The sequence below is a fragment of the Balaenoptera ricei genome, chromosome 20 (assembly GCF_028023285.1).
Source record: "Balaenoptera ricei isolate mBalRic1 chromosome 20, mBalRic1.hap2, whole genome shotgun sequence".
Classification (NCBI taxonomy): Eukaryota; Metazoa; Chordata; class Mammalia; order Artiodactyla; family Balaenopteridae; genus Balaenoptera; species Balaenoptera ricei.
In genome coordinates, this window is record NC_082658.1 from 38,006,412 (window position 1) to 38,034,128 (window position 27,717).

A 27,717-nucleotide genomic window follows, 5' to 3' on the forward strand; every position below is an offset into this window, starting at 1 on the left:
TACAGCCCTGTATGACATGCTGTGTTGCATGTACATGTGTATGTGTTTCTACCCTGACTTGATCCACCAAGTATTGGATGTGGCTCCTAAGGGGATCTGGTGAGCATCACTACAGGAATAGACGTGAGACGGGAACGTGATCATTTCAGCATTTAGAAAGGTCTCAAGTACAGGTGTGTAGAAGGTGTACTGGAGTGAAAGAAGGTGAAAGTGAAAAATAAAAACGGAGTGATCTTTAAGAGATGATGGATTTCGGGAGGTCATGTGAGGGCAGGTGGAGACTGAGAGGAAGTGGGGGTGGGGAGTGGGGAAGCTACTTAACCTTCACCTGTCACCTCTATCTCTCACCCTCCGAGTCTTCACCTTTGTTCCCATTCCCTCTCCTGCCCAACCACTTTTCCGTTCCCTTTCCTTCATTCATTCTATCCCCCCATTTTCCTTCCTTGTAATTTCCTTTCTCCCTTTAATTCTTCATCTATTTCCATTTCTCTTCCTTCAACATTTTTTTCTCTTCTACCCTTGGATTCAATACCATCTTCTGAAATTGCTGTCCTTTCAGAATAGCTCTAAGTCTCCTTCAAAGAATGTATTCATCTATTTCTGCCACTTGACTCCACATATGATCTGGGTGAGGGGAGCCTTACCAAGTAAGGGGCCACCTACCCTAGGGGATGGGGAAAAAATGGAATTTCCCAGGTATGCAGCTCTGGCCAGAGGCTCCCCCGCATGGGCCTGCATGGACATGCACACCCAGAAGCGTTTCACCCACCCTGGAGTTAACACCAGGTACTTATTAATTACTGACCATGTGCAAGGATGGGCACTGCAGGGCACAAACAAATTGTGAAGTCAAGACTATGTGTGTAGCACTTTATTGTTGAATTGTGGAAAGAAAACACAGACACATGAAAAGTTCATTAATATTATGATGTGTTAACTGTTGCATGAAAGAAAAATGATTGATATAAAAATGTATTAGAGACTGGAAAAGGGAGGAGGTCTTTAGAGCAGGAGACTACACAGAAGAGAGTGATTACCGTTTATTATTCCAGACACTGTTCTAGGAACTTTATGTGTTATTTCATTCAATCCCCTTGACAAATTTATAGGCAAAACATTTTCTTAGAGATGTGGAACCTGAGACTCAGATAAGTAACTTACTTAAGGTCAAATCTCAAGGAAATATAAAGTTCTGAAATTTGACTCTGGTTCTGTTGGATTCTAAGTGTCTTCTCACCACTATATTACACTGATTCCTTGAAAAGCAGATTGCATGTGTCTCTGGATGGCTTAAAGATACCTTCTGATTGTGTATTCCAGCATCAACTAGTGAAATCTCCAAAGACAAGGCCATTTATATCAGCACATGTATTATGATCTGCACATGAGGATGCCCATTATCTGGACTTGGACAATTGCTTTGAGCCATTGAGCACTAAAATGGCACATAGTAACTTCATGCATCTCTGTCTGTGGTGTGTTTTCTTGAGGTGTACGGAGAAGACGCCATGGATTCAAGGAACCTCACGTGGGTATCAGAATTTGTCTTCCTGGGGCTCTCACAGACTCAGGCGCTCTATCTTTTCTTGTTTCTGGTGTTCCTGTTTGTCTACACCACCACTGTCATGGCAAACCTCCTCATCATGGTCACGGTGACCTCTGATCCCCGGCTTCAGACACCCATGTATTTTCTGCTCCAAAACCTGGCTGTCATAGATCTCTGCTATTCCACAGTCACTGCCCCAAAGATGCTGGTGGACTTATTTCATGAGACCAAGACCATCTCCTACCAGGGCTGCATGGCCCAGATCTTCTTTTTTCACCTCTTGGGAGGTGGGACTGTCTTCCTTCTCTCAGTGATGGCTTATGACCGCTACATAGCCATCTCCCGACCCCTCCATTATGCCATCATCATGAACACTCGAATGTGTGTGGGGCTGGTGTTGGGTGCCTGGGTAGGGGGCTTTGTCCACTCTGTTGTCCAGCTGGTTCTGATGCTCCCATTGCCTTTTTGTGGCCCCAACATCCTGGATAGCTTCTACTGTGACGTTCCACAAGTGCTAAGACTTGCCTGCACGGACACCTCCCTCCTGGAGTTCCTTATGATCTCCAACAGTGGGGTGCTGGTCCTCATCTGGTTCCTGCTCCTTCTGACCTCTTACACTCTCATCCTGGTGACGCTGAGGTCCCACTCAGGGCAGGCGAGGAGGAAGGCAGCTTCCACCTGCACGACCCACATCATTGTCATGTCTATGAGCTTCATTCCTGGTATCTATATCTACACCCGGCCATTCTCCTCCTTCCCCATGTACAAGGCAGTGTCCGTCAGCTACACGGTCTTGACCCCCATGCTCAACCCCATCATCTACACCCTGAGGAACCAGGAGATGCAGGCGGCCATGAAGAGATTAGGTAAGCGCCCAGTGATTTTCAGCAGGGAGTGAACTTAAAATAGGTTGACTTCAAATGACAAGTCTTCTCGCAGAACTTTGGTTTTCCCATGTGAGAAGTGGAGGAAAGTCTTTATGGAGTGTAGCAGTTGAGATTAAACTAATATTTCTATGGACCTACTCCTGTGGCAGGTATTGTGTTAGGCACTTTTGCACTTTTATCTCATTCTCACAAAACTGACAGTGGATATGTTCTTATTAGAGTAAACAGTTTTACAAATGAGAAAACTCAGAGAGAAGTGACCTGCTCAATGATGAACAGCAAGGAAGGGGCATAGCTTGGCCATGAGATTGTTCCTCTGACTCCAAGTTTCGAGGCAGGAGATATGGGTGGGATTTGAAACTCAGGGTCTCCCACAATCACAAGGGGAAACTTAGAGAGTTCCTCATCTATGGATGAATATCTGTGATGAATGCTCAACACTTTCATCTCAACTCTGAAACAATCACATTTGTTCTGCTCCCTGCCTCTCTACCTCATCCCCACTGTGGTATTTTGGAAGTGGTCTCACTTGTAACATTGTTTAAATATTTCCCATAAGGGTATTTGCCTTTTGGACTTGTTCCTCTTCTACCAAATACTCCTTGGATAATCTGAATTCTACCAAATACTCCTTGGATAATCTGGATAGAGGATGTGGCTGAGAAGAAGATGCTGTAGTATGGTTGGGGAACCAAGGCCAGAGGGCAGGGCCATGTCTATTAGTGGTCCAGATATGAGGTATGGGTTCAGTCCAAGGCTGCCACCTCATGGGTTTCTGCCTTTCTCTTTGTCTTCCTGCCCTGGAATGAGGGCTGCTTGAGGGCGGGGGCTGTGCTTTATTCATTTAAAATTCCTCTCAGTACATAGTACAGTATCTTGTTCAGAGAAGCATTTCTACATTTTCTTGCACCCTTTTCTTTCCCTGGCAAGTTCAGATGTACTTTTAATTTTTCTCTGTAGAACTTATATTTGTTTACATCTCCTTTGAAGTATGCTTCACTTTATAAAAGTCTTGGTTAATGTATAATGTTGCTCCAAAGTTAAGAAGATAACACAAAAGCTCTTTTGTTTCCTCTTCCCTCCCAGCAACCATCCCATCCAAGAAATAAAAGTTATAGGCTCTTCAAGCCATCATGGCAGCTCTGAGTTTATCCTTTCTCCACCTCTACCTCCCTGCCCCATTTCACACATTTCTCCCCATTCACGGTGGGTCTTTGGAGATGAGGGGAGAGAAAATGAACTGTGTCATGTTTGATCTGAGTGTCCCTCACAAAAGTGTTTTCCCCTTTCACACCAAAGTCCTTTAAATATCTGATATTTTTCTCATCCTCTAATTGAGCTCTTTCCAGATGCAGAATCTGTATTCCTTCAATTGTTCCCATTGTGACAAATTTCCTGATTCCACCATCCTTGCCATCTCCTCTGTATTTGCCCTCAAATGACAACATCCTCTTAAAATGTGATGCTCACCATATGGCACACAGCTGCACAGGGAATGTGAGCTCTTTAGAAAACAATGATGGTCCTCTTTGAAATATATATCCATAAGGATGCTTTTGGTTGCAAGTAGCAGCATAACCAAATCACAGTGGCTTAAAGAATGAGGAAATTATCTCACTTAAAAAGACTAGAGGATAGGCAATTCCAGAGTTGGTTAATTCAGCAGCTCCAACATTTTAAGGCTCTGGGTTGGCTGCTCTATAATTCCTTGTCTTTCCCCTCATGATGGCAATATGGCTGCCAATGCTCCAGTCATCATATCTTTATATCCAAATAATTCAGCAAGAAGGAAGAGGAGAGGTATTCATGTGCTTTTTTTTTAACCAGGGGAGAAAAATTTTTCTAGAACCATTGCAGCAGAATTTCCTTATGACTCATTGGCCAGAAACTGGGTCATATATTCACCCCACTCTGCAAAGGAGGATGGAAAGTGCATGGCTGGCTGTATCAGCCAGAAAGAAGGAGGTTGGAAATGGCAATTGACAGTGTCTGCCACATAGATATAAGCCCATGGTAGCAGGATTGTAGAGACATGATTGGCCTGAGTCAGAAATCTTGGTTGACAATGAGCAAAGTTTGTCACAGACAGGGTCATAAAATCAAAAGCCTAGAGAAGCTGACAGTGAGCATGAATAAGTTAAGTGAGCCCAGTTAAGACTAAGGTGAACTAGAGGGTGCATATCCAGGCCAGAGGGCAAGTCCCACTCCTAGTGCTCTTCTCCATCCTCATGCAGAGCTCCAATATCTAAATCCTTACAGAACAATCAGAAGGATTTTATTTAGAGATACTAAACAGCCCCAGACGAACAGTCCAGGACATCTTCCCAAACTGATATTCTAGGATCTTCTGACAGAACAACGGACCTGATCTTCCTAAACAGAAGCCTCAATGAATACAGCTATATCCATGCTGTCTTGACTAGTATAGTGGGATAATAATAGGCTTTGAAGCCGTGGGACTCAGATCCCGGCTCTTCCTCCTCTTGGTTGTGCTCCTTTTAGATATCTTTGAACCTCAACATCTTTAGCTACACTTGGCACATAGTAGGTGTTCAATTAATGTTAGTTCCTTCACAGATTTCCATTTATCTTTTTTTTTTTGTAACTTGCCATCAATATTTTAAAATTAAGCCAAGATAGTTAGGCATCTGATTCCTTAGAATCTGAACAATCATGTTAAGTAATGGTCTCCAGTCATTTTATTTATATGATCAGTGAAAACAGCTCTTTTAGAAGTTGTTGAGGGAAGGCTGTATATCATTCCAGTGACAGCAGATTAATTTTGGTCCAGAGATTACTTCACTTCTCCTCAGCATCATTAATCACTTGATCTTGCCATTCTGCATGCACTTATAATCAAGCTCCAGGATGATTTAAGTGTAAGGAGAGAAAGACCTCAATACTCCTTGCCTAAGAAATTTATTTCATATATGATACATTAAAAATGGTGTATCAGTCAGTGTTCCACCAGAGAAACAGGACCAATATGATATGGAAATGTTTGGAAGGAAGAAATCTTCCTCTACAATTCTAAGTTCTTCTGGTTGGTCTTAGAATGAAATTGACCTGACACATTAACAGGAGAGAATCAAACAAAGTTTGAGAACATACATGTGTGAGAGAGACTCAGGCAAACTGAATAACTCACCAAAATAGCTGAAACCTTCTCCTTAAATACCATCTTCAGCTAAAGACAAGAGAAGGTATTGGAGATAGGGCTGTGGACCTCCAAAAGAGAAAGAAAATTGACATGGAGATGGAAAAGCAAATGTTTTTGGTAAATTAATACTTGCTGGGCCAGGTAGAGACAATGGGACACAGATCTCTAGGTCATGTTCCCCCCACTCACACACACACACCTAGCCCACATTCTTTGCAGGTGTCTCTGGTGATAGTTCCATTCTGGGAACAGGTCCTCTATCTAAATTCTTTTTGTAGCTAAAGGATAAGGTCAAAGTTTCTTCCTGAGTCTTTTTGGGCCTTGGTTGTTATCAGCTCAAAATAATCCACATGCCAAAGAAACATTTTGGGGTGGCAAATTTTGCACGTATATATATCTGGAGAGAGAGAGAGAGAGATTTATTGCAAGATATTGTTATTGGCTTACATGATTGTGAGACTGGCTAGGCAAGTAAAACATCTGTAGGGCAGGCCAACAGGAAGGGCAGGCTGGAACTCTTAGGCATGAAGCTGCAGTCCAGAATTTCACTTTCTTCAAGACCTTTTAACTTACTGAATCAGGCACATCCAATCTCCATCAGGAGATTAGCTAGGATAATCTCCTTTACTTAAAATCAACTGATTATTAAAAAATAAAATCAACTGATTATAGAATCAATCACATCTACAAAATATCTACACAGCAACACCTAGATTCATGTTTGAATAACTGAGAATTATAGACTAGTCAAGTTGACACGTAAAACTGACCATCACAAGGGGAGAATCATTAATCATCAGTGATGCTGAGCTCCCTCAATGAGGATGTAAAAGAAGTTCCTTCTAAATGTATCCTGCATCCATTTAGCAGTTTGAAGTTAAGTCTGACAAATATATATTTTCTTAGATATGTGGCTTATAGAGAAATCATTTTCTCAGCTCTGTACATGACTGGGTCTTTAACATAATTACTCCATTCCAGCCATTCTGGGCTTTGGAAGTTATTACGTTGACTAGTGGATGCAGTGAACAGATGAGGTTTGGTGAACAATTTACAGAATCACATGTGCCCTGACAGGGGAATATGTAAACTGGAACATATCAGGTTTCTCTTATTGAAAGCTAAATCAGAATCATAAACTAAAATCAGTCACATCGTAGTCAAAAAGATGGACAAGTCCTGTCCCCTTCCCCAGAATCAATCAAGGCTACTTTTCTAAGTGACGCAATTTTATTATTTTATTTTTTTCCTTAGTGACTCAATTTTTAAATGGACTAAAGCTCTAAATAAGTATCTTTTTAAATCTACGTCTCTTGTAGGTGGAAGAGCTTCACATTGTACTCTTTTTTTTTTTAATTTTTATTTATTTATTTATTTATTTATGGCTGTGTTGGGTCTTCATTTCTGTGCGAGGGCTTTCTCTAGTTGCGGCGAGCGGGGGCCACTCTTCATCGCGGTGCGCCGGCCTCTCACTGTCGCGGCCTCTCTTGTTGCGGAGCACAGGCCCCAGACGCACAGGCTCAGTAATTGTGGCTCACGGGCCCAGCCACTCCGCGGCATATGGGATCCTCCCAGACCAGGGCTCGAACCCGTGTCCCCTGCATTGGCAGGCAGACTCTCAATCACTGCGCCACCAGGGAAGCCCCACATTGTACTCTTATCTGCCACAGGCAAATACTCTATTTTGCCAAGAGTAAACATTTCTGAAATAATTCAGACCAACCTGGAAGTCTTATGTAGATCAGAGAGCTGTGTCTAAGAAATCAGACAGTTGTTACAGCACATCAAGGTTATAATGCCAATTAATTCCAGTGTTGATCCGTTCATCATAATGAGAAATATAAGGGTTTCCTGTACCAATCCTTGTATTAGAGATAGTAAGAGTTCACAGGTAAAGAATGCTGCATTTTATAGATGATGTAATAGACTTGGGTACTGGTGGTGAATCAATATCGGGGATTCGGCTGAGAAAATAAAGGACAAGGTTTACAGGGCAGGAAGTTTCCCTTGTAGTATACATTTGCCCATCTATGACTTTCTCTAGGTAAAAATCAACTAGGCTTAAAAGTAGAAGAAAAGGAGAAAGGGAGGAAGGAGGAGAAGAAGGAGAAGAAAAAGGAAACAAATCAAACCAGTTATCTGGAAGATTCCAGGAGAGAGAGAATAGTCCCCGTGTTGAGGAGCAAGTCTGTGGTTCTCAAAGTGTGGTCCCCAGAACAGGGGCATCAGTATCATCTGAGAACTTGTTACAAATGCAAATTCTTGGCCATACCATTGACCAGCTGAAAGTCTGGGGCTGGGGCACACTAATTTATCCTTTAACAAGTTCTCCAGGTGATTGTCTCAAGGGTAAGAATCACTGATCTAAGAAATGCTTTCTTCCAGAACTCCCAGAGAGTCTATTTCTTTTGAAGAGACTTTCATCCTTTTGGATCTTGGCCTGAGAATCCTACATTCTACAAATCTATAAAATTGTATTGTCCTTGGTCCTTTTGGCCCTCAAGGAATAACTCGTAATGATTATGTGTTTTTGAGACATTTTGAAACTTTTTAACAACTCCTATTGCTTCCTTGCCCCCAGTGGTAATCAGCCCAGCCCTGCTTCCTGAGCCGAGTCCAGTAGGTTCTCCCCAGGGATATACCCTCTTCCCCAAGGGTCACACCCATTGTTGTATAGGTGATGTATGGGCAGTGGCTGGGAAGCTAAAGCTGCAGAAAAAGGATCTCCTAGAAGGTGGAAGACCAGAAGATTCTCTCCCATTCTTGTTGAAGGAAGGTGAGAGATCAGGGTTTCCTCACCTGTAGATAAAGTAAAAAGGATCCAGAAACACTTGCTGGAGAGTGCAGAGAATGAACAAGTGACACAGGCTTGATGGTAGTAAGTCTGAGGTGAGAGGAGAGCCTCAGAAATTAATGCAGGGGAAGCAAAGTATTGAAAACAGATTCCTCAAGTTGCATGAGGAAAACCAGGCTTTTCACAACCAAGTGAAAACTTGGTCCTGTGGTTTAGAGGGAGGATACTGAGAGCAAAAGATAAGGAAATACATCACAAAATTCTCCACATGGTCACACTGAAAAAGATCACATAATTACCTACTAAATAACACATTAGGTTAGCAAACTTTTTTTGAGCAACTGCTAAATCAGAGCTGCTATTATAGGTGCTAGGGCAACTACGTTTTGAATTTAAAATCTCGTTCAAAGGGACAACCAAAAAAATGATAAATGCTGTATCAGAGGTACTTATAAAATGTTATTGGAACCCAGAGGAATGAGGGATTAATTCTGCATGGGAGAAATGGAGAAGGAGTCACAGAGAAGGTGATATCTGAGGACTTCTAGGTTGAGAAGGTAGTAGAAGGTATTTCAGGAAACAGAATTCATTTCCAAAGCTCCAGAAATAACCAAGCATATGACATATGTGAGAGGCTATGAATTCCTTGAACAGGAGTCAGTTCCTGGTTAGAAAGGTAGATGGAGGCTACATTATAGAGCTTGATATGACATACTGAGAAGGAGTTGCGTGCGTGTATGGAAGCGTGTGTTTCAACCCTGAATTAACCCACAAAGCAGCTTCTAAGAGTTTGAGTTTTAAGCTGTGGGCCTTTCATAGTCATTAAAAGATTATAATGGGGAGGAAGACGATCAGATATGAGTTTAGAAAGGTCTCTCTGACAGTGGTATAGACGATGGCCTGGCGTGGAAGCAGATGGAAGCAGAAGGATGCAATTAAAATGACCTCTGATGGACAATAGATTGCAGGAGGCAAGTAGCGGGGGGAGTGAGGCAAGGAAGGGGCGTGTGGAGGCCACTTAGCCCTCACCTGTCACCTCTGTCTCTCACCCTCCGTGTCCTTCACCTTTGTTCCCATTCCCTTCCCCGCCCCCCCACCTCTCCATTCCCCTTCCTTCCTCTCCCTTTCTCTTAATCTGCCCCCTTTATTCCTTTGTCTATTCTATTTCTCTTGTTTCCACATCTTCCTTTCTCTTCTATCCTTGTATTCAGTAACATCTTCTAAAATTCTTGTTTCTTTCAGAAGAGCTCTTCCAGTCCCCTTCATACAATAGCCCTCACTCATTTCTTAATCCAGAGAATCTCTCTCCCCCTTCTCTTGTCTCAGCACTCACACCATATATCCCATTACCTCATCCAGTAAGAGACCGCCTACATCAATGAGGGAGGCACTCCCTATAGCTGTTCACCCACCCAGCAGTCAACACCACATGTTTTTTGAATATTGACTGTTAGCAAAGATGGGCACTGCAGGGTAGAAATAAATTATAAGATACATATTTATACCTCTGGAGTTTAGAGTTGAATTATGGAGGGAAACACATAGACACATGAAAAGTTAATTGACATTATGATGTGTTCACTCTTGCATGAAAAATGATTGGTACAAAAATGTATTAGAGATTCGAGGAAGGGAGGGTGTCTTTAGAGCAGGAGACTACACAGAGGAGAGTGATTACCATTTATTATTCCAGACACTGTTCTGGGAAACTTATGTGTTATTTTACTTAATCCTCTAGACAATTCTATAAAGAAAACATTTTTTTAAACATCTTTATTGGAGTATAATTGCTTTACAATGGTGTGTTAGTTTCTGCTTTATAACAAAGTGAATCAGTTATACATATACATATGTTCCCATATCTCTTCCCTCTTGCATCTCCCTCCCTCCCACTCTCCCTATCCCACCCCTCTAAGTGGTCACAAAGCACCGAGCTGATCTCCCTGTGCTATGCAGCTGCTTCCCACTAGCTATCTATTTTACATTTGGTAGTGTATATATGTCCATGCCACTCTCTCACTTTGTCCCAGCTTACCCTTCCCCCTCCCCGTATCCTCAAGTCCATTGTCTAGTAGTTCTGCATCTTTATTCCTGTCTTGCCCCTAGGTTCTTCATGACCATTTTTTTTTGTAAGAAAACATTTTTATTCCCACCTTACAAATGTGGAAACTGAGATTCAGAGAGATGAAGTAATTTCCTCAGGGTCAAATCTCAAGGAAATAGAAATTTGACTGCAGGTCTGTTGGACCCCCAAGAGTCTTCCCATCACTATATTACACTGAATCTTTGAAAGCCAGGGTGCATGTGTTTCTGGATGGCTTTAAGATATCTCATGAATGTATATTCCAGCAGCAACTAGTGAACTCTCCAGAGACAAGGCCATTTTATCAGACCTGATATTATGATATTATCAATGTCCATCATCTAGACCTGGACATATCAATTTGAGTCCCTGAGAACTAATGCATCTCTGTCTGTGGTTTGTGTTCTTTACGTGTATGGAGAAGACACCACGGAATCAGGGAACCTCACATGGGTGTCGGAATTTGTCTTCCTGGGACTCCTACAGACTCAGGAGCTCCATCTTTTCTTGTTTCTGGTGTTCCTGTTTGTCTACACCACCAGTGTCATAGGAAACCTCCTCATCATGATCATGGTGAGCTCTGATTCCCGGCTCCACACACCCATGTATTTTCTACTCTGAAACCTGGTTGTCATAGACCTCTGCTATTCCCCAGTCACTTCCCCAAAGATACTGGTGAATTTCCTCACTGAGAAGAAGACCATCTACTACCAGGGCTGCATGGCTCAGGTCTTCTTCTTTCACTTTCTGGGAGGTGCCATGGTCTTCTTCATTTCAGTGATGGCCTATGACCACCTTGTTGCCATCTCCCGGCCCCTCCACTATGTCACCATCATGAACATTCAGCTCTGTGTGGGGTTGGCGGTGGCTAGCTGTGTGGGAGGCTTCATACATTCCATTTACCAACTGGCTCTGATGCTCTCACTGTCTTTCTGTGGCCCAAATGTCCTAGGTAATTTCTACTGTGATGTTCCACAGGTACTGAGACTCGCCTGCACTGACACTTCTGTCTTAGAGTTCCTCATGCAATAGTGGGTTGCTGGATGTCATCAGGTTCCTTTTTCTCCTGATCTCCTCAGTCATCCTGGTGATGCTGAGGTCCCACTCGGGGCAGGTGAGGAGGAAGGCAGCTTCCATCTGCACCACCCACATTGTCGTGGTGTCTACGGTCTCTGTTCCAAGCCTTTACCTCTATGCCCGGCCCTTCACCTCCTTCTCCGTGGACAAGGCTGTGTCCATCAGCCACAGGGTCATGACCCCCATGCTCAACCCCATGATCTACACCCTGAGGAACCAGGAGATGCAGGCAGCAGTGAAGATATTAAGGAGGCATCCGGTGGGTGAGTCACTTCCCTTAGGCTTTGTTTTCCATTCGTAAAGTGAAGAGTGAGCTACTGTATCTGCCCTGTTCATTACTTGTGGATGTGTTATGAGGATTATCATGGAGGTGAATGCGTAGTGAACCTAAGTAGCCTACTCGGATTTTTAGGAAAATGGATAATATCCTTATTTTTGTTTTTGATGGTGATTTGAACACTCCTATGACAATGAGATGTGTTGTCATGGAAACATTCTGGAAACCCACACCCTCCTTTCTGCCTTCTTGGTGGATAGTTTCCTCTTAGGATGATAGCTTTTCCCCAGAAGAGCAGTTCTGTTTTCTGTATTTTGACCTCTTTTCCCAGTACCCCATTTTGGTGTGAGTCTGGATTGTTGGAAACTGCACAATATTTAGAATCTTAAGCCTTAAATTAGAGATTCTAACACATCACTTAACAAATGAATGACATTGAATGAGACACCTGGCCTCTCTTGGCCTCATGACATCTTCCTCAACACATTTGTTAAAATTGATATCTGACCCAAGCCTCCCAGCTTTATTGCTAGAACCAAATCCAAAACTTGTGAGAAAATATTGAGAGAACAGTATAACTATATTTTATCTAATTTTCAAGTTTGAAATCATCATGAATGTTCAGTTTTTTTGCTTTACAATTTAATAAGGTATAATAATTATAACAAGCAAAAGATTACATGTAAAATGCCTCTAAGTTATAAAAGACTATATTACATTGTATGAACATTCATGTATATACTACTCAGTTCAAGAACCAGAAGTTACCAATAACTTGTAGCTACCTATAGGGGCTCTCCATCACATCACTTCTCCCCAGATGAAACCAATTTCTTGAATTTGGTGTTTATCATTCCATTGCTTATAAAAACAGTTTCATCACATTTTAACATAATCAGTATATTGTTTTGGTTTTTTTTTGAGCTTTATACAAATAAAATACTGCACATAATATTCTGAAATTTGCTTTTTTTCACTCAACATTATGTTTTTAAATGCCCATATTGTTTTGTTTGGCTGAAGTTCATTCATTTGCACTGCTGTGTGATATTCCATTGTGAGACAAAGCTTATTTGGATTGTTCCCAGATTCTGCTCTTTTGAATATTCTTCTACTTGTCTCCAGTTGTTATGTTGAGGAGCTATAAGTTATATACCTTGAGATGGAATTGCTGACTCATGAGATCTTCAAAGATGTACCTTTACATAGTAGCGCCAAATTGTTTTCCAAAGTTGTTGTACCAAATTACATGGTCATCAGCAGCGCTGAAGTGTTCCCATTGATTCACATCCTCCTAACAGTTGATATTGTCTGACTTGTTAATTATTGCCACTTAAGTGAGTAAAAAATGGTATTTCACTGTAGTCTTGATTTGCATTTCTCTAACATTGCTTTCCATATTTTTATTGCCTTCAGGTTTCCCATGAATGTCTTTTGTTTGCTTTTCTATTGGCTTTTCCTTTTTAATATAGGAGTTCTTATATAATTTGGTTACTGGTCTATTGTCAGTATTCATTATAATACGATCTATATTTATTATAATTCCTGCTCCCATTTTATAGTTTGTCTCCTTTATTTTTGGTGTTAGTTTTCATGTAGTCAGGTTTATCAATCTTTCATTTTAGTATTAGTTTTATCGAGATTTAATTTTTAAAAATTGCTTCTTGCTCAGAGGACAGAAATACATATTTTCTTCTCTCAAAGGATGTTAGTTGTATAAACTTTTCTTCTGTTTCCTATGTCTTTTGGGGTTTTTTCTCATTCATTTTTCTATTTATTTTGTTTTTCCCATTTGTATTAGTAGCCATCCTTAAACTCCTTTTGATCCTTGGCTATCTACATTTAAGAGCAAGGCAATAAAATACTAATTGGTACCTTGATGTATTGAAGCTTTTAGACTTTACCTTAGGGGTTCTGGAGGAAATCAGCTGTTTACTGGAGGGCCCTCAAATGCCAATACCTTGAGGTCTATTTTTCTAGAGTTGTTGTTTTGGCAAAGAAAAATCTTGATTTCCGGTCTTTGGCTTAGATGCTCAAATTTTGTGCTGGGGTGGGGAGAGTGATGATCCTCAGTACCTCTTTAGATAGAGAAATTCCTACTGAGCACCTTCTCTTATTTACATTACTCACATCTGAGTTCATGACCTCCGCTGTTAGAAGAGTTTTCCTGCATTAGACAGACATTGCATTCCTGTCAGTATTCTCTTGCCTCTGGTCCATCATGTTCATCCCCGTTTCCAGGTGCTTTATAAGAAGATAGCCTTGTTCTCGTGTGTCTACCCAAAGCCATTCCCAACCACCTCCCCCTTGCTTGTCCCCTATCATAAGTGTTCACTTTCCCAGAACACTTAGAAGCCAGGAGTGCTCATGTGTTCATGTGATCCGGTTCATGTGATCACAACAAACAGTGTGTTAGCCTAGGAGATTCTGGGAAGGATTTCTCCTCCAGGAATAGAGGCAAGAGATGCAGAAGGAGAAAGAAACTGCCCTTCACCCATTTCCTCACCACCAGCCTTTGAATGAGATGTGTGAGGGCATACACCATAAGAAGCATGGAGGCCATCTCGGCTCATGAGGGAGAGGCCAAGGGCACCACAGACTCACTGAATTAGGGTCTTGATATCACTGAGCCATGGGTCCTTGTTGGCTCGTCGGCTTTCACACTCTGATTTTTCTTAATTACCTATTTATCCTCCTCCTTCTCTTCTTAGCTCCCATCTCCTTTTCACTTTCTCCTCTAGCTCTTCGCCCTCCTCACATCTTTAATGATTTTGAAGCTGAGATGGGCTGGGTCACGAACACAGAACACTTATAAGCCCTTAACTGCCCTCATGAAGTCTCTTCTGAAACAGGATGGGGTATGAATAAACAGAGGAGCTGCACCGCTATGTTCATCCTCTCAACTCTCCCATCTCTCCTCCTCCCTGCTGCCAGACAGGCCCTCATTTGTAGGTCATTCTTCTGCATAACGTCCTCCACTGGCTTCTCACCTCCCTCAAGGTAAAACTTAAGTGTATGAGCCTGGTCTCTTAACACTATTCACAGTGATCCCTGCCTCCTCTCTACCCTAATGTCCCTTCACTTCCCCTGTGCTCCAACCTTGTCAAGGCCCTGAGGGTTCTTGGAGTGTATGCTGTGTCAGTTCATACCTGGACCACTGTTCTTCCTGTCAGAAACACACTTTCCCTCCTTGTCTGCCTAACACATTTGAATTTTACCTCTGTTTAAATGTCATGTCCTCTCCGAAGTCTTCCTTCTCTCCCAGTCATGGTTAGCTGCTCAGCCTTTTAACCATTGGCCATTCCGCTAGTAGAGGTATCTCCTCTCTGAAGTGCCTTTATGTGTTCTTGGGTCTGTTTTTCTCATCAACCTGTGAGTTCCTTGAGAGGAGAATGGATTTCTTATTTTTGTATCCGCAACATTGTGCATTGAGGTGTACCCAACCTGCCTTTTACTGCTCTCCTATTCTTAAAAAAGGATAACTTTCAGTTATGCTAACAAATAGACTGCCAAATATTTCCCAGCAAAGATGGGTTTATTCAGGATCAGCAGAGAATTGCAATTCAGTGTCTGCACCCATAGTGAGCCACGTGCAAGTCCCCAGTGGGAAGGGAACTTCTTTCTTTAGAGAGAAAAAGGAAGGTGGCAGGCTGTAGTAAAAAAAGAGCCCATGGCTTTTCTTTGGCTGAGTTCTTGCCAGGAAAGAAGTAGAATCTTTCTTTTTCCTGTTGGGCTCTGCTATTGTCACAAGGTTTGAGAGCTCCCCCTTCTGGTCTCTCAACTCTATTTAATTGAAGTTTCTGTTTATTAATTTTTACACATTTATTGAATGTTCACAACGGCCCAAGTACAATAACTCCAAATCAATAAGCCACATTGTAATCAATTTCTAAAACAGATAACTCGTCCACAATCATGCTTTGAGGAATCAACTTTGGGGTTGAAATGTGTTTACAAACATTTATGTGACTTGAGAGGAGAATATATATAAAGTAGAAGATATAATGGCTTTCTTATTGAAAACCAAATCAGAATTATAATTAATTAGTCCAGGTAATTTAATTAGTTATTGTTAATCATGTTACCGTTAGTGACATCTGACAGTCAAGGAGATTGATAAGACCTAGTCCCTTCCCCAGCATCAACCCAGGCTATTTTAATGAGTGGTTGGTTTTTAAGTGGAATAAAGCTCTAAATATTGGGAAGAATTCATGTTTTTGAAATCTATATCTCTTGTATTTGGACGAAACCAGAGCTTCAGATAGTGTTTTTCTATGTTCTTGCTAAGTATAAATATTTGTAACAAAAGAACTCAGATCATCCTGGAAATCTCATGTAGAAAGGAAAGCTACTGCACACCAAGATTAGAAATTCCAATTCTGACTGGTTCATCATAATAAGAAAACATATGCGCTTCCTGTACTAGTCCTTGTATGAAAGGAAGGATCTTACTGAGTAATAATTCATATATAAAGGGTACTAGAATGTTATAGATGGTGCAATAGAATTGGATATGGATGGGGAATCAACCTTGGGATCCGGTTGACAAAATAAAAGACAGAGTCATAGGTTTTGTTTCCAATGTAGCATACAAATATTTTCCCACCTATAATGTTGTCCAAGTCAAGGTCAATTAATTCTTTTTAAAAAAGTAAACTATTAAACCAGTTGCCTTGATGATGCTGTGAGAAAGATCTGTTCATTCTGCTGACAAGAGCAGTGAAACTCAAAGTCAGTGGTTCTCAAACTGTGGCCCCAGATAAGCAGCATCAGCATCACCTGAAAACTTGTTAGAAATGTGAATTCTCAGGCTCCACCCAAACCTACTAAATCAAAAATTCTGCGTGGGAGTTTCTGAGTTTTAACATTCCCTCCAGGTGATTCTAATGCATGTTTAAGTGTGTGAACCACTTGTCTATGAAATGGGTCCTTCCAAAAATCCCAGAAATTTTGAGAGATTCTGGCCTTTCTAATCTTGATCTCCTAATCTTACATGTCATGAATCTCTACAATTTTCATTGTCATTGGTGGATTTTTGTTTTGTTGTTTTTTGTGGTTTTTAAAAAAATTTTTGTTTGTTTGCTTGCTTTTTGCCCTCAAGGCAGACGTTCCAAATAGTAAGTGTTATTTTTTGTTGTTGTGTTGTTTTGTTTTTTGGTTTTGGAGTTTTCATATAGAATTATTTTATTTGCACTTAAGCAGATGCATTACAGAAGGTAGTTTGGTTATAGTGTCCATGTGTTAAATTATTTGTTCATGCGTTAACTCAGTTAATATTCATTAAGCTTCCAATATGTTCCAGGTATTCTTTTTTGGGGGGGAAGGGAGTTTGTAACTTTTTTAATTTTATTTTTTATACAAGTTTTAAAGGTTACACTCCCTTTACAGTTATATTTACAAAATATTGGCTATATTCCTCGTGTTGTACAATACATCCCTGTATCCTATCTTACACCCAATAGTTTGTACCTCCCACTCCCTATCTCTATATCAGCCCTCACCCCCCTTCCCACTGATAACCACTAGTTTGTTCTCTATGTCTGTGAATCTGCTTCTTTTTTTGCTTTATTCACTAATTTGTTATATTTTTTTAGATTGCACATACAAGTGATATCATATAGCATTTGTCTTTCTCTGTCTGACTTATTTCACTCAGCGTAATGTCCTCGAAGTCCATCCATGTTACTGCAAATGGTAATATTTCATTCTTTTTTATGGCTGATTAGTATTCTGTCATATCTATATACTGCATCTTTATCCATTCATCTGTTGATGGGCACTTAGGTTGCTTTCATATTTTGGCAATTGTAAATAATGCTGCTAGGAACATTGGGGTGCATGTATTTTTTTCAAATTAGTGCTTTTGTTTTTTCCGGATATACACCTAAGGGTGGAATTGCTTGGTCATATGGTAGTTCTATTCTTAGTTTTTTGAGAAATCTGCATGCTGTTTTCCACGTGGCTGCACCAATTTACAGTCCCAATAGTGTACAAGGGCTCCCTTTTCTCCACATTCTGGCCAACATTTGTTATTTGTGTTCTTTTTGATGATAACCATTCTGACAGGTGTGAGGCAATGTCTCATTGTGGTTTTGATTTGCATTTCCATGATGATTAGCGTTGCTGAGAATCTTTTCAAGTACGTGTTGGCCATCTGCATTTCCTCTTTGGAAAAATGTCTATTAAGTTCTGCCAATTTTTAATTGGTTTTTTTGTTTTATTGATGTTGAGTTGTACGAGCTGTTTATATATGTTGGCTATTAACCCATTATTGGTCCTATCATTTGCAAATATTTTCTCCCATTCAGTAGGTTGTCTTTTCCTTTTATCGAGGGTTTCCTTTGCTCTACAAAAGCTGTTAAGTTTAATTAGGTCCCATTTGTTTATTTTTGCTTTTATTTTCTTTACTTTAGGAGACATATCTCAAAAAATATTGTGGCAATTTATGTGAAAGAGTGTTCTGCCTATGTTATAGTATACAGTTGTACATTTATGTTTTTAATCCATTTTGTGTTTATTTTTCTATATAGTGTTAGAGAATATTCTAATTTCTTTCTTTTATATGTAGCTGTCCAGTTTTCCCAGCACCAATTATTGAAGAGCCTGTCTTTCCTCCATTGTATTGCCTCCTTTGTTGGAGATTAATTGACTATAAGTGCATGGGTTTATTTCTGGCTGTCTATCCTGTTCCATTGATCTGTGTCTGTTTTTGTGCCCGTACCATTCTGTATTGATTACTATAGCTTTATAGTATAGTCTGGAGTCAGAGTGCATAATTCCTCCAACCCTGATCTTCATCCTCAAGATTGTTTTGGCTGTTTGGGGTCTTTTGTGGTTCCATACAAATTTTTAAATTATTTGTTCTAGTACTGTGAAAAATGCCTTTGGTATTTTGATAGGGATTGCATTGAATCTGTAGGTTGCCTTGGAGAGTATGGTCAAATAGCAAGTGTTTCTGAAAGACTTAGAAACTTTTTAACAACTCCCACTGTTCCCTTGTCCCCAGCAAGACTCATTCCAGCTCTGCTTCCTGTGCCCAGTCCAATAATTTCTCCCTAAGGATATCCCTTCGTCCTCAGGGTCATGCCGATGAGTTGCGTGTGTGAGGTATGGGCAGAGATCAGGAAGCTGTGAAGCTGCATAGAGAGGACCTCTCAGAAAGATGTAAGACCTGAACTCTCTTCCCCCATTCGGGGCTGAAGGAAGGTGAGCGCCTGAGGGTTTCCACACTTCCGGATAGGTCAATGGTAGCTAGGTTCTTGAAAACAACTGCTGGAGGCTGGAGAGAATAAACAAGTGATATAGACTTGATGGTACTAAGTTTAAAGTTGGAGGAGAGCCTCGGGAAGTAATTGAAGGGATGTGCTTTTAAGCAGCTGCTTTAAGTTGCATGTAAAACCCAGTAATTTTAACAACCACTTATAGATCTGGCCTTATGAGATAGGGAACAGAGGATAAGTAAATTCACTTTAAAAATCTCCACATAATCAATTACCTCCTTAATACATTAACTTGACAATATTTACTGAGCATGTGCTGTATCAGAGCGGCTGTTCCAAATTCTGGGGTTGCCAAGATATTGAAATTACGATGTAGTAAGTTGAGGAGAGAAGCTGAAAAAAAAATGAATGATGATAAACCTATAGCAGAGTATGTTTTCAATGTTTAAGAACACTGAAAAATGGGGAATTTGTTCTGTATGGGAGAAATGGTGACAGGAATGACAGACAGGGTGATGTTTGAGTGGGCCTTTTCTAGGGTTGAGAAGGTATGAACAGAATTCCAGGGAACCAACATGGAAATAAATAAATATGGAGCGTGTTTAAGACTTTAATCCATTAAAGAGCTAGTGGTTCATCAGAGGCGGAGATACAGATTAAAAAGGCAGATGGAGCTTACGTTTTACAGCCCTGTATGACATGCTGTGTTGCATGCACGTGTATGTGTATCCACCCTGACTTGATCCACAAAGTATTGGCTGTGGCTCCTAAGGGGCTCTGGTGAGCATCACTACAACGATAGAAGTGAGAGGGGATGTGATCATTTCAGCATTTAGGAAGGTCTCATGGACAGCTGTGTAGAAAGTGGACTGGAGTGAAAAAAAATTGAAGTGAAAAATAAGAAGGGAGTGATCTCTCAGACATAGAGAATAAATGTATGGATGCCAAGGGGGTGGTGGGATGAATTGGGAGATTGGGATTGAAATATATACACTGCTGTGTATAAGATAGATAACTGGTGAGAACCTACTGTGTAGCACAGGAAACTCTACTTGGTGCTCTGTGGTGACCTAGATGGGAGGGAAATACAGGAAAGAGGGGATATGTGTATACATATGGCTGATTCACTTTGCTGTACAGTGGAAACTAACACAACATTGTAAAGCAACTGTACTCCAATAAAAATTAATTTAAAAAAATAAGGGAGCTCTACCCACCACCAGAGCCTCCCATCAAGCCTCTTAGATAGCCTCAACCACCAGAGGGCAGACAACAGAAGCAAGAAAAACTATAATCCTGCAGCCTGTGGACCAAAAACCACAGTTACAGAAAGATAGAGAAGATGAAAAGGCAGAGGGCTATGTACCAGATGAAGGAACAAGAAAAAACCCCAGAAAAACAACTAAATGAAGTGGAGATAGGCAACCTTCCAGAAAAAGAATTCAGAATAATGATAGTGAAGATGATCCAGGACCTTGGAATAAGAATGGAGGCAAAGATTGAGAAGATGCAAGAAATGATTAACAAAGACCTAGAAGAATTAAAGAACAAACAAACAGAGATGACCAATACAATAACTGAAATGAAAACTACACTAGAAGGAATCAATAGCAGAATAACTGAGGCAGAAGAACGGATAAGTGACCTGGAAGACAGAATGATGGAATTCACTGCTGCGGAACAGAATAAAGAAAAAAGAATGAAAAGAAATGAAGACAGCCTAAGAGACCTCTGGGACAACATTAAACGCAACAACATTCGCATTATAGGGGTCCCAGAAGGAGAAGAGAGAGAGAAAGGACCAGAGAAAATATTTGAAGAGATTATAGTCGAAAACTTCCCTAACATGGGAAAGGAAATAGCCACCCAAGTCCAGGAAGCGCAGAGAGTCCCATACAGGATAAACCCAAGGAGAAACACGCCGAGACACATAGTAATCAAAGTGGCAAAAATTAAAGACAAAGAAAAATTATTGAAAGCAGCAAGGGAAAAACGACAAATAACATACAAGGGAACTCCCATAAGGTTAACAGCTGATTTCTCAGCAGAAACTCTGCAAGCCAGAAGGGAGTGGCATGATATACTTAAAGTGATGAAAGGGAAGAACCTACAACCAAGATTACTCTACCCGGCAAGGATCTCATTTAGATTTGATGGAGAAATCAAAAGCTTTACAGACAAGCAAAAGCTAAGAGAATTCAGCACCACCAAACCAGCTCTACAACAAATGCTAAAGGAACTTCTCTAAGTGGGAAACACAAGAGAAGAAAAGGACCTACAAAAACAAACCCAAAACAATTAAGAAAATGGTCATAGGAACATACATATCGATAATTACCTTAAACGTGAATGGATTAAATGCCCCAACCAAAAGACATAGACTGGCTGAATGGATACAAAAACAAGACCCATATATATGCTGTCTACAAGAGACCCACTTTAGACCTAGGGACACATACAGACTGAAAGTGATGGGATGGAAAAAGATATTCCATGCAAATGGAAATCAAAAAAAAGCTGGAGTAGCTATACTCATATCAGATAAAATAGACTTTAAATTAAAGAATGTTACAAGAGACAAGGAAGGACACTACATAATGATCCAGGGATCAATCCAAGAAGAAGATATAACAATTATAAATATATATGCACCCAACATAGGAGCACCTCAATACATAAGGCAACTGCTAACAGCTATAAAAGAGGAAATCGACAGTAACACAATAATAGTGGGGGACTTTAACACCTCACTTACACCAATGGACAGATCATCCAAAATGAAAATAAATAAGGAAACAGAAGCTTTAAATGACACAATAGACCAGATAGATTTAATTGATATATATCGGACATTCCATCCAAAAACAGCAGATTACACGTTCTTCTCAAGTGCGCACGGAACATTCTCCAAGATAGATCACATCTTGGGTCACAAATCAAGCCTCAGTAAATTTAAGAAAATTGAAATCATATCAAGCATCTTTTCTGACCACAACGCTATGAGATTAGAAATGAATTACAGGGAAAAAAACGTAAAAAGGACAAACACATGGAGGCTAAACAATACGTTACTAAATAACCAAGAGATCACTGAAGAAATCAAAGAGGAAATCAAAAAATACCTAGAGACAAATGACAATGAAAACACGACGACCCAAAACCTATGGGATGCAGCAAAAGCAGTTCTAAGAGGGAAGTTTATAGCTATACAAGCCTACCTAAAGAAACAAGAAAAAGCTCAAGTAAACAATCTAACCTTACACTTAAAGAAACTAGAGAAAGAAGAACAAACAAAACCCAAAGTTAGCAGAAGGAAAGAAATCATAAAGATCAGAGCAGAAATAAATGAAATAGAAACAAAGAAAACAATAGCAAAGATCAATAAAACTAAAAGTTGGTTCTGTGAGAAGATAAACAAAATTGATAAGCCATTAGCCAGACTCATCAAGAAAAAGAGGGAGAGGACTCAAATCAATAAAATCAGAAATGAAAAAGGAGAAGTTACAACAGACACTGCAGAAATACAAAGCATCCTAAGAGACTACTACAAGCAACTTTATGCCAATAAAATGGACAACCTGGAAGAAATGGACAAATTCTTAGAAAGGTATAACCTTCCAAGACTGAACCAGGAAGAAATAGAAAATATGAACAGACCAATCACAAGTAATGAAATTGAAACTGTGATTAAAAATCTTCCAACAAACAAAAGTCCAGGACCAGATGGCTTCACAGGTGAATTCTATCAAACATTTAGAGAAGAGCTAACACCCATCCTTCTCAAACTCTTCCAAAAAATTGCAGAGGAAGGAACACTCCCAAACTCATTCTATGAGGCCACCATCACCCTGATACCAAAACCAGACAAAGACACTACAAAAAAAGAAAATTACAGACCAATATCACTGATGAATATAGATGCAAAAATCCTCAACAAAATACTAGCAAACAGAATCCAACAACACATTAAAAGGATCATACACCACGATCAAGTGGGATTTATCCCAGGGATGCAAGGATTCTTCAATATACGCAAATCAATCAATGTGATACACCATATTAACAAATTGAAGAATAAAAACCATATGATCATCTCAATAGATGCAGAAAAAGCTTTTGACAAAATTCAACACCCATTTCTGATAAAAACTCTCCAGAAAGTGGGCATAGAGGGAAGCTACCTCAACATAATAAAGGCCATATATGACAAACCCACAGCAAACATCATTCTCAATGGTGAAAAACTGAAAGCATTTCCTCTAAGATCAGGAACGAGACAAGGATGTCCACTCTCACCACTATTATTCAACATAGTTTTGGAAGTCCTAGCCACGGCAATCAGAGAAGAAAAAGAAATAAAAGGAATACAAATTGGAAAAGAAGAAGTAAAACTGTCACTGTTTGCGGATGACATGATACTATACATAGAGAATCCTAAAACTGCCACCAGAAAACTGCTAGAGCTAATTAATGAATATGGTAAAGTTGCAGGATACAAAATTAATGCACAGAAATCTCTTGCATTCCTATACACTAATGATGAAAAATCTGAAAGAGAAATTATGGAAACACTCCCATTTACCATTGCAACAAAAAGAATAAAATACCTAGGAATAAACCTACCTAGGGAGACAAAAGACCTGTATGCAGAAAACTATAAGACACTGATGAAAGAAATTAAAGATGATACCAACAGATGGAGAGATATACCATGTTCTTGGATTGGAAGAATCAACATTGTGAAAATGAGTATACTACCCAAAGCAATCTACAGATTCAATGCAATCCCTATCAAATTACCAATGGCATTTTTTACGGAGCTAGAACAAATCATCTTAAAATTTGTATGGAGACACAAAAGACCCCGAATAGGCAAAGCAGTCTTGAGGCAAAAAAATGGAGCTGGAGGAATCAGACTCCCTGATTTCAGACTATACTACAAAGCTACAGTAATCAAGACAATATGGTACTGGCACAAAAACAGAAACATAGATCAATGGAACAAGATAGAAAGCCCAGAGATTAACCCACGCACCTATGGTCAACTAATCTATGACAAAGGAGGCAAAGATATACAATGGAGAAAAGACAGTCTCTTCAATAAGTGGTGCTGGGAAAACTGGACAGCTACATGTAAAAGAATGAAATTAGAATACTCCCTAACACCATACACAAAAATAAACTCAAAATGGATTAGAGACCTAAATATAAGACTGGACACTATAAAACTCTTAGAGGAAAACATAGGGAGAACACTCTTTGACGTAAATCACAGCAAGATCTTTTTTGATCCACCTCCTAGAGTAATGGAAATAAAAACAAAAATAAACAAATGGGACCTAATGAAACTTCAAAGCTTTTGCACAGCAAAGGAAACCATAAACAAGACGAAAAGACAACCCTCAGAATGGGAGAAAATATTTGCAAATGAATCAACGGACAAAGGATTAATCTCCAAAATATATAAACAGCTCATTCAGCTCAATATCAAAGAAACAAACACCCCAATCCAAAAATGGGCAGAAGACCTAAATAGACATTTCTCCAAAGAAGACATACAGATGGCCACGAAGCACATGAAAAGATGCTCAACATCACTAATTATTAGAGAAATGCAAATCAAAACTACAATGAGGTATCACCTCACTCCTGTTAGAATGGGCATCATCAGAAAATCTACAAACAACAAATGCTGGAGAGGGTGTGGTGAAAAGGGAACCCTCTTGCACTGTTGGTGGGAATGTAAATTGATACAGCCACTATGGAGAACAATATGGAGGTTCCTTAAAAAACTAAAAATAGAATTACCATATGACCCAGCAATCCCACTACTGGGCATATACCCAGAGAAAACCGTAATTCAAAAAGACACATGCACCCGAATGTTCATTGCAGCACTATTTACAATAGCCAGGTCATGGAAGCAACCTAAATGCCCATCAACAGACGAATGGATAAAGAAGATGTGGTACATATATACAATGGAATATTACTCAGCCATAAAAAGGAACGAAATTGAGTCATTTGTTGAGACGTGGATGGATCTAGAGACTGTCATACAGAGTGAAGTAAGTCAGAAAGAGAAAAACAAATATCGTATATTAATGCATGTATGCGGAACCTAGAAAAATGGTACAGATGAGCCAGTTTGCAGGGCAGAAGTTGAGACACAGATGTAGAGAATGGACATATGGACACCAAGGGGGGAAAACTGCGGTGGGGTGGGGATGGTGGTGTGCTGAATTGGGCGATTGGGATTGACATGTATACACTGATGTGTATAAAACTGATGCCTAATAAGAACCTGCAGTATAAAAAAACAAACAAAACAACTAATACTAAACTTTCATTGGGTTATTTGTATGGAAACATGTTAATATAAATGTTTCAGACATTACATGAAATTTCTAAAAATCTTATATTTGTATTTGTATGGAAATATGTATGGAAATATGTTAATATAAATGTTTCAGACATTACATGAAATTTCTAAAAATCATATTTGTATTTGTATGGAAATATGTATGGAAATATGTTAATATAAATGTTTCAGACATTAAAAAAAAAAAAAAAAGAAACGAATTGGAGTTATTTGTAGTGAGGTGGATGGAGTTAGAGTCTGTCATACAGAGTGAAGTAAGTCAGAAAGAGAAAAACAAAAACAGTATGCTAACACGTATATATGGAATCTAAGGAAAAAAAAAAAGGTCATGAAGAACCTAGTGGCAAGACGGGAATAAAGACACAGACCTACTAGAGAATGGACTTGAGGATATGGAGAGGGGGAAGGGTAAGATGTGACAAAGTGAGAGAGTGGCATGGACATATATACACTACCAACCGTAAAGTAGATAGCCAGTGGGAAGCAACCGCATAGCACAGGGAGATCAGCTCTGTGCTTTGTGACCACCTAGAGGGGTGGGATAGGGAGGGTGGGAGGGAGGGAGATGCAAGAGGGAAGAGATATGGGAAAAAAAAAAAAATAAGGGAGTGGTCTCTGATAGATAATGGATTGCATGAGGTCAGGGTGGGAGATGAGCCGAGGCGGGGTGAGTAGGGAGGGCATTTAACCCTCACCTGTCACCTCTATCTCTCAACCTCTATGTCTTTCTTCACCTTTGTTCCCATTCTCTCCCCTGCCCACCAGCTTTCCATCTCTTCTTCCTTCACTCATTCTATTCCCCCATTTTTCTTCCTTATAATTTCCTTCCTCCCTTTAATTCTTCATCTATTTCCATTTCTTCCCTGTCAATATTTTTTTCTCTTCTACTCTTGGATTCAATAACATCTTCTGAAATTGCTGTCCTTTCAGAAGAGCTCTAAGTCTCCTTCAAACAATATATTCATCATCTATTTCTTCACTAATGATAGTTACCCCTCTGCCTCTTGTCTCCACCTCTGATCTGGGGAGCCTCACCTAGTAAGGGACCACCTACTGTGAAGGATGGAAAGAAATGGAATGCCCCAGGTGTCCAGCTGTGTCCAGAGGCTCCCCTGCATGGACCTGCACACACAATAGCTTTTCACCCACTCAGCAGTTAACACCAGCTATTTATTAAGTACTGACTATGAGCAAGGATGGGTACTGCAGGGCACAAATAAATTATGAATCAAGACTTACGTCTGTAGCACGTTATGAATTGTGGAGGAAAAATATAGACACATGAAAAGTTCATTAACATTATGATGTGCTAACTGTTGCATGAAAAATGATTGGTACAAAAATGTATTAGAGACTGGAAAGGGGAGGAGTTCTTTAGAGCAGAAGACTACACAGAGGAGAGTGATTACCATTTATTATTCCAGGCACTGTTCTAGGAACCTTATGTATTATTTTATTTAATCCCCTAGACAATTTCTATAAAGAAAACATTTTTCTTATAGATGTGGAAACTGAGATTCAGAGAGATTAAGTAACTAGATCAAGGCCAAATCTCAAGGAAATAGAGGCTTCGAAATTTGACTGCAGGTCCGTTGGACTCCAAGAGTCTTCCCACCACTATATTACACTGAATCTTTGAAAGGCAGGTTGCATGTGTCTCTGGATGGCTTTAAGCTATCTCAAGAATGTGTATTCCAGCACCAACTAGTGAACTCTCCAGAGACAAGGCCATTTAATCAGAACTGGTATTATGATCTGCACATAAATTTCCATCACTTAGACCTGGACACTGAAAGCACTAAACGGGCAAGTAGTGACTTCATGCATCTCTGTCTGTGGTTTGTGTTTTTTAGGTGTATGGAGAAGACACCATGGAATCAGGGAACCTCATGTGAGTATCAGAATTTGTCTTCCTGGGGCTCTCACAGACTCAGGAGCTCCAGCTCTTCTTGTTTCTGGTGTTCCTGTTTGTCTCCACCTCCACTGTCATGGGAAACCTCTTCATCATGGTCACAGTGACCTTTGATTCCCACTCCAAACACCCATGTATTTTCTGCTCTGAAATCTGGCTGTGTTTGTTAGAGCTCTGTTTCTCCACAGTCACTGCCCCAAAGATGCTGGTGGACCTCCTCGCTGAGAAGAAGGCCATCTCCTATCAGGGCTGCATGGCCCAGATCTTCTCCTTCCACTTTGTGGGAGGGTCCATGGTCTTCTTCCTCTCACTTATGGCCTATGATTGCCTTGTTGCCATCTCCCGGCCCCTCCACTATGTCACCATCATGAACACTTAG

At 40.1% G+C, this 27,717-nt stretch overlaps 1 protein-coding gene and 1 pseudogene across 1 annotated transcript; both read left to right on the top strand.

Annotated features, from left to right (window-relative positions):
* The first annotated feature begins 1,508 nt into the window (after nt 1-1,508).
* Nucleotides 1,509-2,444, top strand: LOC132355193 (olfactory receptor 4D1-like). The gene has a single exon (XM_059907421.1). It carries the CDS (start codon nt 1,509-1,511, stop codon nt 2,442-2,444), a length of 936 nt encoding a protein of 311 aa, XP_059763404.1.
* Nucleotides 2,445-4,166: 1,722 nt separating this feature from the next.
* On the top strand, nt 4,167-27,717 carry LOC132354544 (olfactory receptor 4D2-like; annotated as a pseudogene).

Excerpts from the sequence above, each read along its gene's own strand:
- LOC132355193 (XM_059907421.1), top strand. The coding sequence starts at position 1,509 with ATGGATTCAAGGAACCTCACGTGGGTATCAGAATTTGTCTTCCTGGGG.